Source organism: Pterocles gutturalis, unplaced genomic scaffold (genome assembly GCF_000699245.1).
Source record: "Pterocles gutturalis isolate BGI_N339 unplaced genomic scaffold, ASM69924v1 scaffold32076, whole genome shotgun sequence".
NCBI lineage: Eukaryota > Metazoa > Chordata > Aves > Pterocliformes > Pteroclidae > Pterocles > Pterocles gutturalis.
This window is the reverse complement of record NW_010098858.1, coordinates 12930-28030: the sequence shown is the minus strand read 5'-3', so window position 1 is coordinate 28030 and position 15101 is coordinate 12930. Positions and strand designations below refer to the sequence as shown.

Genomic DNA, 15101 nt, shown 5'->3' with positions numbered 1-15101 from the left:
CTGGTCAGAACTGCTGATTTCTTATTCTTCCCATGTAGATAATAACTTCCAGGGCTTGTGAAACCAGCACGCATTGAATAAAATACTGGAGCTGGAATGTTGTTTTGGTTTGGTATGGTTTTTAGAAGCAACTCTCTTTTTTTTCTTCTTTTTTTTCCTTTTTTTTTTTTTTTTTTTTTTCATAGACAAGCAAATGTTAATAAAAAGCTTTGCAATTTCCAGCTCAGATAAGGAAAGTCCAATGTCTTGTTCCTGGGCATAAGCTAGTTACTTTGCTGGGGTCAGAAAGAGATTGTACTTGCCTGTGCACAAGGCGGCACAGCAGAGCTGTGTTCAGTGGGCAGTCTTTCAGTTTCTTTTAGTGCCTTATGTGTTAGCGACTCCAAGGGAGACTCTGCCCACCTCATGGACGGGGAGGTTGATCACCCTTATTTACAGGGGACATCTCCAACATAAGGTCTTGGGTGCACAAAAAAGTTGTGCATAATGCCACCATAAAAGTTGGAAGCTTTTTGGGGATCAGGCCAGGCAGCAGAGCAAATTGAGTGCATTGCTGTGTGTATCAGACAGGGCTTTTCCCTGCCTTTGCATTGCAGACAAATGTTCTAGATTGTTTTACTTGACTCATCAGGTTGTGGGTATTCAGCTCTTTCCCTTCCATCATTACAGCACCAAGAGGCTCAGGGCTGCCTCTTGCACCCAGACCCACTGATGGTTTCAAACTAGCGGTGTAGGTCTTCCCTCACCAGATGTACTTTGTAGGGTGATGTTTATTTGACAGAGGAGACCCAGGCACACATAAGAGTTAGGTTTCTGTGAATTAAGGTTGCACAGGGAGCAAGCATTGCTGGGATCTGTGTTGAAATCCTGGAGTCACTGAGAGAGTGCATCTCTTGTAGTTGTGGAAAAATAAATGAGCCATTCACAAATACTCCATGAACCCCTATCTTTCTCTTCTGCTTTCATGCTAGTGGTTTATTTTTTTACATGCAAACCCTTGAATTGGACTCCTCTTCGATGCATAGAGACTTGTTCGTGTGACTTACTCAGTAGTTACTCAGGAGTATGCTACGAAGTGCCACAAAGCCCGTTGTGCTCACTAGAAAACCTGAGCAGACTCATGATGCCTTCAAGATTGAGAAGCCTTTCTGGGCTACCCAAAGCAGTTCTACTTGCCTTGAGCCAGTCTGAGAAAAGGGTTCTTTTAATTTATGGTTGAGATGAGTCTCAGGACACCAAATAGCTCAAATCTGAGTTCCTGGATGACAAGAGTCCATTGTGTAGTTCTGGATTAGGTCTGATATGAGGCAGAAGCTGTTTTCCGCATCTCTGGCAGGAAGTCAAAAGATGGCATTTGGAGAAAAAGTCTTGTAGGATTTTTAGGTTAGCCCTGAGCTTACCTGAAGTAGACTTTACCAAATCTGGTCTGAAAAACGAAAAGACGTATACCCTCAGTGCCTAGTCCAGTCCGTGGATTTCTAGTGTTAGACACTTTTTTTTTTTTTTTCCAGCACAGGGAAAAAGTATTAAGCTTCAAACTTGGAAAAAAAGTAAATGACATTGTCATGGTTTCTTTCAGCTGTTAATTCTGACTACAGCACCTGTAAATGTAATGCTCGTTTATAGCCAAAGTGCTCAGATGACATTTAATCTAAAACTAGAACTGCAGTGCAGGAGTACACGTTCATGATTCAGGACACACATACATTTTCTAACTTGAAGGTGAGATGTAAAGCTAAACTGGAAATTGAATTAAGCTGGGAAGTAAATGCTGAATAAACCTCATGATTTTTCCTTTCTGAATCCCACTGGCCCTTCCTTGCTTACTGGAGACAGAACAGGCAGTTCCCTGACTTCACTGCTCCTACTGCTGTTTGACTTAGCATTGCCATTCATCTCTACAACTAGATCTCTAGGGCATCCGTGTTGTGTTAACTAGCTTTCTTCCAAGATGACAGAGAAGCTACTAGTTGTTTGCACCAACTTTAACATATCAAGGCTGCTCAGCGACCATTCGGTGACATCCTTAGGATGCTGAGGAGTGGAATGGCACGTATGTCCCATTCAGGTACTGATCCCACCTTCCTGCCCTCTCCAAGTTCCCCTCTGCAAGGTGGAGTTTCACACACTCCTTCAAAGGGCAAAAAGGAAGGAAAAAAAAAAAAAGGGAAAAAAACCCAACAAAACTCCTAAGAAATGGAGGGGACATAATTGCCTCTCTGTCTAGCAGATCCCATGAAGAAATGTTGCTTTTCTCAAACGGTGCTTATAACCTCTAAAACGCCAGCATGTTGCTGCAGACCCACGGTAGCAAGGATGGCAAAAGCTGAAACAAAGCCAGATTTAAAGGCTGTGGAGAATGACCGTGCCCCCTGTGGTCGTTCACACCCCCCTGTTTGGGGCAGGGGTTATGGTGGCTGCTGCCACTGTGCTATAGGTAGGCAGAGTGCTTCAGTCGGTGCAGTGTTTGCTTTGTTTCCTGGTAAAAGGGAAAGACAGGTTTTGTGTGCATTATCAACTGATTCATTTTTCATGTAGTCCCCTTTGTGTTTCCAGTAACTGGTTTCATTTTAAAACAAGGCAAGGCTGCCAGTGTTTCAGTGAGTGTTATTTGTATATTAGTTAGAAAACTTTTATTAATGAGTATAATAATGAAAGTGCAGGTTGCTGAGTAGAAGCAATGGGTGTTTTTATTTAAAGCATAGCAGGCGTCGTATGATGCCAATGAATGCGTTATTGTCACTGTAGGCATGGCTGGTCTGAACCTGCCTCTGATTGGGTTATTCCAAATAGGCCCAAGCACTTCATAAAAATGTCTTTGTCAGCCTAGTTTTCCTTCCAAAACGATTCATCTGTGTCCGTTTTTAATATTAGTACCAGGCTCTTGGCTATAGTCCATTAGTACTGTACTTAATTGCTCATGTTACAGATGATTACCAATATAAAAAGCATTAATGTTTTCACATTGCGGAGCTGTTGCTCTGTGCACGACTCAAATCATAGAGAGCTTATGAGTAGTTGTTGGTTTGGTTGTTACTTTCTTCATTTGTGATCCTTTAATGCACTTACCTTCCATGACCACAGAAAGTGAGAGGCGTTTGTGGTTGGTATGAACTGATTCAGCTTGAACCTTTCCTGTGAAACTCTTAGTACCTACATCTCTCTCTTACCAAGAAACCCTCAGAAACGGCTACTTTTCTGCAAAGCACTCTTCTCCATGCTGTCTTGCCCTAATTATGCAGATGTGGTTTTCACATGCCGGCTCTGAGGTTTCTTTCACTTTTAAATAAAACACATGATCGGCAGCTTTAGTTTTCCAGCATGAACGATAGAGTGTGTTTCTGCAATGCTGATGACGTTGTTGTTAGGAATTTTTCATCAATATTACACCACCACCTCCCCCCCACAAAGAAAAAACAAACAAACAAACAAAAAACCAAACAGCCAGCTATTTTGCAAAGTATATAAAGTTCCCAATAAAATGCATTGAACAAACCAAAAATATGAGCAATATTGCCTGTTGAGGCCTTTCTCTGCCTCCAGGTCTGACTGTGCTTCATCTTGGTTTCCTCCAAAGCAAGCCTTGTGTCACACAGAGACACTCAGGCCAGGAAATAGTGGTATGCAGCAGCATGCAGTAAGACTGCTCAGCTGCTTTGGTGGACAAACGTATCGATGTTGGAAAGCGTAATGGCAGGCAGCTGGACAATCCCATAGAGCAGTAACCCTCCTGGCCTCTTTGGCAGTTGTGGGGAGCCTGGTTCCCTTGCGGTCTCCAGGAGGGATGGACCCAGAGCATACCCCAGGTGTGTCCTGGCCCTTATGAGTCAGTAGTGCCTTGAAAACCAGACTGTCCCAGTCAAACCCAGCTGGAGAGGGGCTCGTTAGACTTCATGCTCTTACCAAATTCATGCAGCTGAGTGGGAGGGTGCCGTGCAGAGCCACAACACCCAGAACTTGAGGAGCAGATAGGTGAGATTGGTCCCCAGAGCAGGTCGTGGTTCTTCACAATCCGATGGGGTGGCTTGTGGCCATACTTTGAACACAAACCTGCAGAAGGTTTTATTCTGCCTGTGAGTGTGGCCCCTGGGCACCCACAGAGCACCCTGCGCATCTATCCCTTACCAAGAGACTAAACCCCAGGAGATACAGTGTCTTGTACAGTTCAGAGCCCATTCTGCCATTTTTCTGTCTAAATCACTCAACGTAAATATTATATTTTGTCAGAAACACAAGGCACGTCAAAATAAGTCCCGTACATGGTTTCCCTTTAACAGCCGTAAAGTCTCTCTAGCCTAAGGATACTGTGCAGTAATTCAGTATGCAAGAGAATCCCACGTTCCATGCGAACACTGTTTGGTTTTGTTGAAGCTTTTGGATAACTTCGGTAGCGTGTAAGCATTTCAGTGGAGTTTTGTAGGAAATAGCAGCCAATCTTTTAGAGGGAATAAAAAATAGGAGGCTAGTACAGCATCTACATGAAAATGCTTATGGTTATCTTTCAATACACATTATAATTAATAGAACATTTTGATTTATACTGTTAAGTGTGAAAACATCCTCAGGCAAAAATTAATCAAATGTTATGTCATGCTGTAAACTACAGCTAGCTCTTTGTTTGAACCAAAAAAACTTGCCGAGCAGCAGTTTTTTGTTGCTGTACTAACTTGGTTGTTTTATCTTTGTCTTCACCCCACTTTTCTGCCCCCCCCTCCCGCTTCAGGTAGTCCCAGACTCCCAGAAAACTTCACAAGTTGCAAATTGTCTCAATAGTTTTCCATCAAGCACGAATTTAAGCCTGAAGATGGATGAGGTGTCTCAGTTCTCTCTTTCTTTTCCTGGGTTTTTGGTTTGTTTTTTTTTTTTTTGTTTTTTTCTTTTTGATAAATAACAAGAGGTTTCTACTTATGATTTTCTGCCCTCAGGGCTTTATCATTAAGATTAAATAACTGTACTCCCAAGCATACCACTGAACAAACATCTTTTCAATTATGTAACAGATGCCTTAACAAAGGAACTGTTGAAAATTCAGAAAGCTTCCCCCCTCCCCAAAATTTAAAAGTATCAGATGACAGACGAATGTAATTGTTTACCATTAAAACAGATCCTTAGCTATCCATTCAAAACATCTGAGAACACAGATTTTTATTTTTTTTTAAATTTCTGGGTTTTCAGTCTTGGAGACTTACTGGCCAGCACTGGAGTCAGCGGGAGTCCTTGGGTGCAAGAGTGCTGGACAGTCAGGCACTGCCTTCCAGCGCATGGAAACAGATGATCTCTCTCCTCATGGGTAATAGTTTTCCCAGCCAAATCCTTCTTTCCACCCAGGAGTTTGTCCCAGCAGAACTGGGGGATGCTGTGTGCTACCCGGTGCTCCCGGGTGGGTTGTCACACAAGGAGGGGGGAACTTCCCGGGTATGCCTGCCATACCCATGTGTGTCGATGCTTACTGGGCGTTGAGGCTGCGCAGTGTGCCCCATGCTCTTGGGATCCCAGCACTCCTAGCAGCTGAGCTGAGTGCTAATGGTTGGTCAACATCAGGTAAAGCATGTCTCGCACCATAACCTCATTTCTTGACATCCAGGAGTAGGGATAGGCTCTACACGAGGCAACAAGCCCCTTTTCCTTGCTGGGAGCTTAGTTGCCCTTGGAGGGTGCTGCACGATGGGAGATGTGCCATGCTTCTCTGCAGGAGCAGCACCAGGGATGGAGAGTAAGATCTTTCCCCTCAGATTCCCCAGGTCTGCTGGGAATTTCCACCTTGTACTTTACTGCAAGACTTTGCTCACATGGCAGAGGTTGCGCTTAGTTTGTTCAACTTTGTGTAGTGGAGATGTGGCTCAGCGCTCCCAGGAAGGGTCGGCAGGATTTTGGAGTCCCTCCAGGAGACCTGCATCCCATGGGCAATGCAAAATGGTGTGTGTAATCTTGTCCTGAGCATAGGGACCAAGCATGGCAGGGACTATATGGACCTACCAAACAAAATGCGTGTGTGCCTTTAGATGCAGAAATGGTGACTGTGGCCAAAACAGAGGCTTGTAGCAGTTTTGGTAGAGTGACCTGGGGAACCTGCTCTGTCCCCTTCCTTTGAATCTTTCCCATGCAGTAAATCTGCACCGAAGGCAGAAGACTGGAGTTGTTCATCTCCCTGCTGAGCTGTAGGATCAAGAGTGCCCGAGCTTCCCTCGCCTGACTGTGCAGCTAAATCAACAGCTGTGTTTGTAATGTCACTAATTTCCAGTTTACTTAAAACAAAGTGTCTTTGAATTCTCTTACAGCAGCGCAGTTCTCACCTTTCAGCAGTGTGCCATTCTCATTACCCACCAGCACTCCCAGTGGGCTGTGAGGAAAGTTGTTGATGAAAGGATGAAAGAGCCATTTCTTTAAGGAAGGAAGGTTCTTTGGGAAGAAAATTTAACTCAAACATATTTTGTCTTTGCTGATAAAATACATTCCAGTTTTGTACTTCAGACAAATGCAAATAAACCTATTGCTGTGGTGTGCTGCACAAAAGCATGCAAGGCTTGCTTTCATAACCCTCGAATTGTACAGTGCAGTCCAGGGAAATCAGACTTGAGGAACGCACTGCTTGATTTCCTCAATGTATTTTATGTTCCCATTTTGGAAAACAGGCTGAGGCCTTAGAGTTTGGGTTAGTCCTTTCCCCTCTTCTCTTCTGGGAATTTGTTGCTGGTGCCTAGGAGAGCTGCCTCCTGCCCCTGGTCATCTCACCAGCTGTTTGCTGCTGAAGGTAGCTTGTTTCCGCTGCTTACGCTGACAGCATTGCTCCAAGATTTATCCCTTTTGAAGACCATCAGGGTAAAAAAGACAAGACTTCTCTTGGATTCCTGCTGGTCCCTTAGAACAGAGGAATGTTTTGCTACTGAGTTTCTAGGGAAAAAGAATCAGGTTTCTGTGTCTGAGGTTATCAATAGGGACCCATTTGCACTGCTGTCTCTGGAGACACCCTGAGTTGCCTTGACTCGGCAGGTGCTCATCCCAGCCCTGCACTGAGACCCTGTGGCTGCAGGGCGTGCGGGCAGCTCCACCCAGCTGCAATGGGAACCTATTGAACCAGATGGTTGCCTTGTGGAACCAGGCAGACCAGCCATCTTGTCCCCCGACTCCAGCAGTGCCTTCAGAGAAGGAGCAAGAGCCACTGTGGCATAATGTGCCCAGGAGGGAAGTGTTTTCCAAACTCCTACTAGCGAAGAGATTTATTGTCTGTCCCTTTTCCATGTTTTTGAAACTTAGTCTAAGAGCTTAATGTTCTCATGATTTACATTAGCATCTAATCCTTGCATAATCTCACTAATCCCTTGGCCCCAAGATATCCACTGGCAGTGAGTTCCATGGGTTAACCGGTTTCTGTATTCATTTAGTAGAGCAGATTTAAATCTTCTTCCATTCCCGTTGCAATTAACCTCCTTAACCTTTTGGCCAAGCATGGGAATGGGGCAGCATCTCCCAAGGAATGGGCTTTGGTATTTTAAGTCCTTCCAAGATTATTATTGTGGCTGAGAGTCTCCGTTGCGCACTGGTTTGTGTTGGGCTTGGAGCCCTTGAGAAGGCAAGATGATGTCAATGGGAGACGTGCTGGAATATTTTATTCTGCCAGAATGAAAACAAAAATAAACACTGAAACCAGCGATATAAAAAAATACTGTAGGGGTTGTGCTGAACTGCCTCCTTCCCTCTTTCACACTGTGTGTCCTGGGCATATGGTTCCTCCCCGGCCCTAGAGCCCCGCCGTATCCATACACAGTGGGGAGAATTAAAGAGGAAACTGGCAGCCTTAACATTTAATTTCCTTCCTCCTTCTGGGCTGGTCAGATCCTTTGCATTATTGTAACTACTTTTTTTATCATGTCTATAAATAGATGTGCTCTCATGTGTCCCGTGAAGCAGAGTCAAGCCAGAAAAGTCATTCATTCTGCATAATCAATAGATGAAAATGTAGTGGTTACTGGCTCAGATGAGATCTTGTATTGCTAGTTATGTAGCTGGGGAAAAAAATGTTGACTAATAAAGATTAAGGGCTGTTTTTTCTTTTTATGAAATGCTAATGATGAAGACATGTTTGATATACTGTGAAATACATTTCTCTAATGTGAAGTTTCTGCTTTTTGTTGGGAAAGAGATTCAGTCCCTGGAGGATTTTAGAATTTGTAAATATAAAATTATCTGCTTCAGTGTTTTTTAAAAAAAGGTTGGCAGAAAGCCAGATTACTTACATTACTGTAATAGATTTGCTGACCTCTGACATCTGCTGCAGAGAAGTACATTGAATTTTTCATAATATCAGATGATGCAGATCTAAAAACTCAGTACACTCTGTACCATTATTTAATTCAGGATTTAGTAAAGCAAAATCTTTTTTTGAGTAACAGTTTCTATGTGATTAAACTTAATATTGCCGATTGTAATAAATCAGGATTAGTATAGTACTGATTTGTTAATCTAACTTGTATTGATTTTAAGTTGTCTTTATTTAAAAAAAAAAAAGGGACTGTTTTTTCACAGTGACTGAGTTTAATAAGAAGCCCTGTGATAGCAAAGACTCCCCTACTGTTTCTGCTCTTGGCTGGAAAATGTTATTCTTGTATTATTCCAGGGGGAAAAAAAAAAAAAAAAAAAAAACAAACCTCATGCTGCTAAAAATCTGCTGCCTGTGGAAAGATTTTTTAATACACTAGTGCTTACATATTCTATTTATGTTAATTGACTTATAAATAATACATTTTATTAATCTTAATATTGGAATCTTGATCGTGATAAAGACCCTTTTATTTGGTCTCCTCACAGACTTTACAAGTAAATACTCTTTAGACCACAAAATATTCCCTCTCTTTTCCTTTTTTTGTGAATACTTTGATACTTCCTCCCGCCGTGAAATACAGCCACAGTTCAAAGCAACTGAAAACATGGTTGTTGTTTCCAAACTGCGATACACTCGAGGTATCCATTTTTTTTAATGTCGTCTTTACCTCTCCTTGCACAAAGATTGATTAAATCTTACCTGTGCTGCAAATGTTTGACCAAAAAAAAAAAAAAATCTTGTGTTGGTTTCAGACATGTCACATTCTGCTAAATTATTTGGCTAACGGCAGATCACATTCTTCCTGTGTTGGGCAATATTGACCTTAAATTGGCTAAGCTGGCTGCTTTCATGGCATGTGAGCCAGCTGCTTACATGTTCCGAGAGCTGTATTAGGTTTATTACTTCTGCGCTATAAAAACTTCTAATAATCAAATGATAAGATCACATCCTGTGGGTAATTGTGTTGTACCATGACAGGATAACTGAAAAAACATTCAGTGAAAATTGCAACTGACGGAAATCTCTACATGAAGTGGCAATTGTTGGCATTGCTCAACTCCTCTCCAGCTACCCGCCCTGGCCCCCAAAAAGCCCCCTCACTGGTGGCAGGGAACGGCAGCCTGCCGGCCCTCGTTTCAAATGGGGAGGGGAAAATCCTAGAACAAGCGGTCGTTGTGTTTTGATTCAGTTTTACCTTAGTCATGCCGCCTCCCCCATACACGAAACATTTAATTCCAGATTTCCTGCCGCTGGCTCCGGGCCTTTGACCGGCTATGTGAAATGTATTTTTACTGCTGTAATCCTGCCAACTGCTGAGCTCAGTGAAAAATAACTAAAATGAAAACCTTGTACTCCCACGTGAACTCTTAAGATCAGAAAAGGAAATTTAAGCCACGGTTACTAATTAGCGCCAAAGCTAATGAGTTCTGGTGAGGTGCAGCAGGAGGAGGAGGAGTTTGTGTCCCGCGTTACCCTACAAGGCTCGGCAGAGAGCACGCGAGCAGTGATTAATCATGTCGGCCCGGGCCTTGGTCCTATCCTGGCCGTAGCTGCAGGGTTAACCACACGGCATCTTTCATAGGCAGCCTGACTCGTGGGCCAGGAGCATCTCTGTCTCCCATGGGGCACAGGACAGCATCTGAAACCTTAACGGATGGAATATGTAGATTTTTAATGGGCGACACATTCCCATGGAAACAAAACAAAGCCAAACACTCTCCTCACAGTGCTAACAATTATTGTAATAAAATGTGTTTTTATTAAAAGCAATTTTAAATATTTAACACATGGCAGAGCGACCTTGACATTGCTCTGTGCGAAACCCAACCTTGCCTCTAGTGAATTCCAAAGCGTTTTGTGCAGCAGTGTTTTCACCAAAATTTGCGCTTAGCGAATGAAATGTAGCAGCCTCAAGTATGAACAAGATTATTTTTTTCTTATTCTGCTTAGTTATGCTTTTTATTATATAAACATTAACTGTAATATTACAGTGGGAAGCAGGTATTTGGCAGCTACGTATTATTTTGCTAAGTTTGCATAGAGGGAGCAGTTTCCAGTTTTAGCAGCTGTAACATGTTTAAACTCAGTTTGTAATGGGATCTGAAGATGAATATTCCCTGTGGGCTCTGCTTAGCTTCATTACTGGAGCCCTGCCAAATTCAGGGCTACAAAGTATTATTCACGCCTCTTTGCACATACCATGTCAGAGCATGCTCACTTAATGAATTTTGTTTCTAATATAGCATAAATTAGGTTTATATTTTAACATAATTTATGTTGTATTTTATTAAAATGTAAAATATTATGATCATGAGCAATCTAATTTCTGCTCTCTTAAGCCCAAACTGTGTTTGAACATCTAAGTATGTAAATCAAAATTGCATGCTTAGAAACTGATTCTAAGATAACAAACGAATTTCTGAACCAAAGAGGTTTCTGCCTTGGAGTCTTAGATTAAAGATAATTAAGGATTCCTGGTATTTGAACAGATTTATGTTGTTTATAAGCAAAGTACATTTTCTTCATAGAGTCAGCTTGTCTTTTTTTTTCCTAAACAAATTATGTTTGCTGAATTAAAGTTCATATTTTTAAACTGAGTCTTGTATTAATCTCACAGTGAGTCATTAATCATACCAAATGCATTATAAAAACTAATCACCGAAGTTGAAACTGAGATTGTAATGCAATCCATCCCTTTTAATTATATCAGTTATTTTTCCTTTCAGATCAAGAATTGCAAAGGGAAAGCAGATAGATTAAAACTCAATGTGTTTGATGCTTTTGGGGGAGGATATTTGTTGTGTTTCTTCCTTGCTTTTTTAAGTGATTTCATGGGCTTTGTGGAGGACAGTTCCACAGTGAAAAATTCCTCCGCTTTAACTCCTTTCCTCTCTCCTCCTTCCTTAAAAAAGACCCACCAGTGAAGGCAGCGAGTGTGGTGACTGTCACTGTGTGGGTGCGTTGCAAGGGTGGCCATGGGCTGGTGCTGACTGCAGCGTGCTGGGGCTGTGCCCGCCACTGTAGGTTTCCTGCAGCCCTACTTGTCTTCTGCAGAGTTCCTGGCACTCGCCCTTACACGCAGGGGAACCACCACCCTGGAAACTGTGTGGCTGTTATCAAGTTGGCTGTGGCCTTGTAGGTGTTTTCCTGGGGTTTGCTGCATGCTTTTTAGGGTAGAGAGGGGAAAATAAAAATAAAGGGTTGTTTTGGGTTTTTTTAAATCAGTCTAAAACATAGTGGCTCATATCCTCATCTGGTACAAATCGGTGTAGCCGCATAAACCACTGCAGTACTACTGACGACTGATCCACACAAACTCCAGCTCCACTGAATTTACGCCACATGATAATCTTGCCAAATAAATTGATTTATCATACTTGGATTTGTAGATGTAGAGTTTACACTGTTGCTTTTATGGCATGGAAGAAAATGGATTTATTAAGTAAACTGCTTGTAGTAGATACATTTTGTTCTTTGGTAGAATGGCAAAACCTGATCAATTATTTGTTCCTTAATCCCCTAGATTAATCCTGCCGTATGAAAGATTTATTAAAGGAGAGGAAGATAAGCCACTGCCTCCAGTGAAACCTCGAAAACAGGATAACAGTTCCCAGGAGGGTGAAGCAAAAACAAAAGTGTCTGGAACAAAACGCATCAAATATGAAAACCAAAAGAGCAAGAAGGAAAAAGATAATGCACAGAAACCCCAAGATGCATCTGAGGTTGGTTGTTTTTCTGCTTTTTAACTTTTCGATTAAAAATTTACAGCTTTAATAATGTGAAATCCAATGATAAAATACATAATTTAAACTGGAGAATTCCAACCCTTTGGCCTTTGAGTTTGCTGGGCAGTGGAAGTTCAGTTGCTGTGGTACCTCTGTGTTGGGATTTTGTTGGGCTACAAGCAGCAACCAGTCAGTTCTGTATTGCATAGCAGTGATGGCAGAAGACCAAGCGCTGGATGTAACAAGTACCATTTCTGCTCATTGTATTATACAGTGGTCACCACTAAAAGAACAGCAGCTGCCAAAAGGAAACCACACAACTACCACAGTTATTTCCTAATTTAAGTACAGGGTGCGGGAACCTCTAATACTGTTGGTAATACTGTGGTAACTGTTGGACACAGCTGATTTTTATAATGGTAACCTCTGGATCAGCCCTTCCATGCTCACAGATGTATGCAGGTCTGTCAAAAAATGTATTGCTCCCCAGGATTTTTATCATGTTATGCTAAATTTCTCTTTGGATTAAAAGACTAGGGCAGGCCCCAGTTTCCATGTAGAACTGTGTTACCTGCAGTCATATGACAGTTCTTGTGGAACAGATTTTATGTTCACAGCCCAGAGTAAGATAGGTCAGTAGAATTCATATTTGTCTACAAATAAGAGTAAGTTTCACGTGTTGTGAAGTGATATGAAATCAATGGGGCTTTTGCTCCAGTGTTAATGAAGGACTTTCTTTTGCACATCCTGCGCACTCTCTTCTGTGCCCTGCTTGTGCCCTGTGTGAACCAGGTGGTGAAGCTCCTCACACACAACTCCTCCACAAGATGTTGCTTTTCCTGTCTCGGTATGCCAGATCACAGCAGCCTTCAAGGCATTGCAGTGAAAGTAAGTATTTAGAGAATGTTGAAGCACATGACGTGCCCGGCAGACTGCTCCATTGCTGTCTGACAGGTATGGAAGTCCTGTTTCTAAACCAGTTTGGAAATTGGTGTTGAGTCAGCTACCAACAATCCTCCTCTTCATTGTTTAAAAAAAAACAGTGCAGGACCGGTAAACAGAGATGTTTCTGAGACTTTGTGTACCCAGGTTTGAGAACAAAAAATTTAGATTTTCATGTCCCATTACCTCTTTAAGTTGTGCTTACAAGGACAGTTTCATCTCCCATCCAAACCAGAATTTGTGTTCCAAATTGCCTTGATCAAAAGTACCTTTAATATCTAATGTAAGAGCCCTCCACAGAGAGGGGAGGTTTTTTTTTTCTCTTGCACTGTAATTTTAAAGCAGGGAACCCTGCTGGGGGAAAACCCCTCTGCTTCCGATGAAAAATACATAGAGAGGAGAGTATGCACAAACCTGCTTCAGTCACTGTAAGGCTGCAACACAAACTGCCTAAAGCAAGGAGATGCAAAGTGAAGGCTTGTGGTCCCTTCACCTGCCATTCCTTCATGCTTGGTTATTTATTGAGGGGTCTTGGATCAGCAGGATGCAATACATGCTATCTGTACCACCACCGCTAAGCACAACATAACAAGTCAGCAACAGAGCATCAGCCTTAACTTCCAACTTCCTTGGTTTTGTTGTTCCCTATCTCAAACTTCCTGCTGCTTAAACTGCAGTTATTTTTGTGTGGTTTGCAGGAAGAGTTCTTAAGCTGTGCTTATTGTAAGTGTAGGGAGCCTAGACGAGACAATACAAATGTACAATTATGGCGGTTTCCTATTGTAAAATGGTACTTTTTATAGAAGAATTAATGTCTCCTCCCTGACTGGGATGGAAGAGTTGTCCTGCCCCTGTGCAGTCAGGGTGGGTGATTAAGGACCTCGGCCTTCATGCAGGTCACTGTACGGGTAGGTGGTCACATGAAGCCTGAGCAGCAAAGGGGAGTGCAGGGGCAGATGCTTCCACCCAGAGTGGGTGCAGACTTGCAGAGCTAATCCGTGCTCTGCCATAGGGAGGGCTCCATGCTCAGGCTGTGGCCCTTCCAGGGCCAGCAGAAAGGAAACATACAGCTCCTTTAGGTGGAGCGAAATACAAGTCTGCTGGAGCCAGGAAGAAGGCTGAATATCCCTCTCACCCCAGCTGTTCCCCAGCAGTGGAGCCCTGTGCTGGGCTCCACATTGGGGTACAGCCCTGATCTGGGCACAGCCGTGGTAGCGTGCTGCTCACAGGGAACCTCCATAGCCACATAGGTAGATGTGTAGGCATGGCCCCAACCAAGCCACCGTCAGCCATTTCTGCACATGGCCTGGAAGCCGGCTGTAGCTGTGAGCTGTAAAAGCGTAATCAGGCTACAAATGTGCAGTGCTCTCAATTGCGTGTTCAACTCATACACCATGGGAAGTATGCGGGGAGAGAATATAACTTTAATTTATTAGGGTTGCATTTGCTTTTGTGCTCTTCACTGTTTTTCTGCCGTCACAATGACATTGTCAATGTAACGAGATACCAGACAAAGTGCTATTAGCCTTAGACTGCACATTTCCTCACAATAGCTGAAACTTCAATCAAAATGTTGCTTAACAGAAACAAAGAGCAGAATGTACAGTTATTAAATATGATTTCTCTCTTTTTTCTCCTCCTTGCTTTGCTCATCTGTCTGGTATTTTCCTGTAATTTTATAAGCTCAAGAGACTAGCGATGGTACTTTGTAAAGGACCTAATGATGGTATTTGGCTGCAAAAAGCAGCTATGAGTTTAAAAAGAAGAAGTTCAGATGACTAACAGACACTGTAACTAATAGGCCAACCAAACAGACAGGAATATTTAAAAGCAGCTGTGAAGAAAATAAATCTCTGAGAGGGTTAGATTCGTTAGGACCTTCTCCGATGCCCCGCTCCTATGACAAGCCATAAAGCAGCATTTAGATAATAACTTTCTCGATGCGTCTTATCTTTACAAGAAAGAAGGAAAGAAAACAATAATAATAAAGGGCTCACACAATACTGCTGTTTTTTGACTGTCTTCTACCACAACATGTCAGAGGAGAGTGACAGCAGTTTTGAAAAGGGCTGTCAGTCAGCTGGATTGTAGATGGGACGCTCTGGTGACCTCTG

At 42.6% G+C, this 15101-nt stretch overlaps 1 protein-coding gene across 1 annotated transcript in view; it reads left to right on the top strand.

Moving 5' to 3' along the window:
- The window catches only part of ARID5B (AT rich interactive domain 5B (MRF1-like)), a gene marked incomplete at its 5' end in the record, with an annotated part of 36265 nt that overhangs the window by 17444 nt on the left and 3720 nt on the right, over positions 1 to 15101 (top strand). Inside the window, one exon of the mRNA XM_010074530.1 lies at positions 11844 to 12042. Within this exon, the coding sequence (XP_010072832.1) occupies positions 11844 to 12042 (199 nt within the window). The remainder of the gene's footprint in view (positions 1 to 11843; positions 12043 to 15101) is intronic.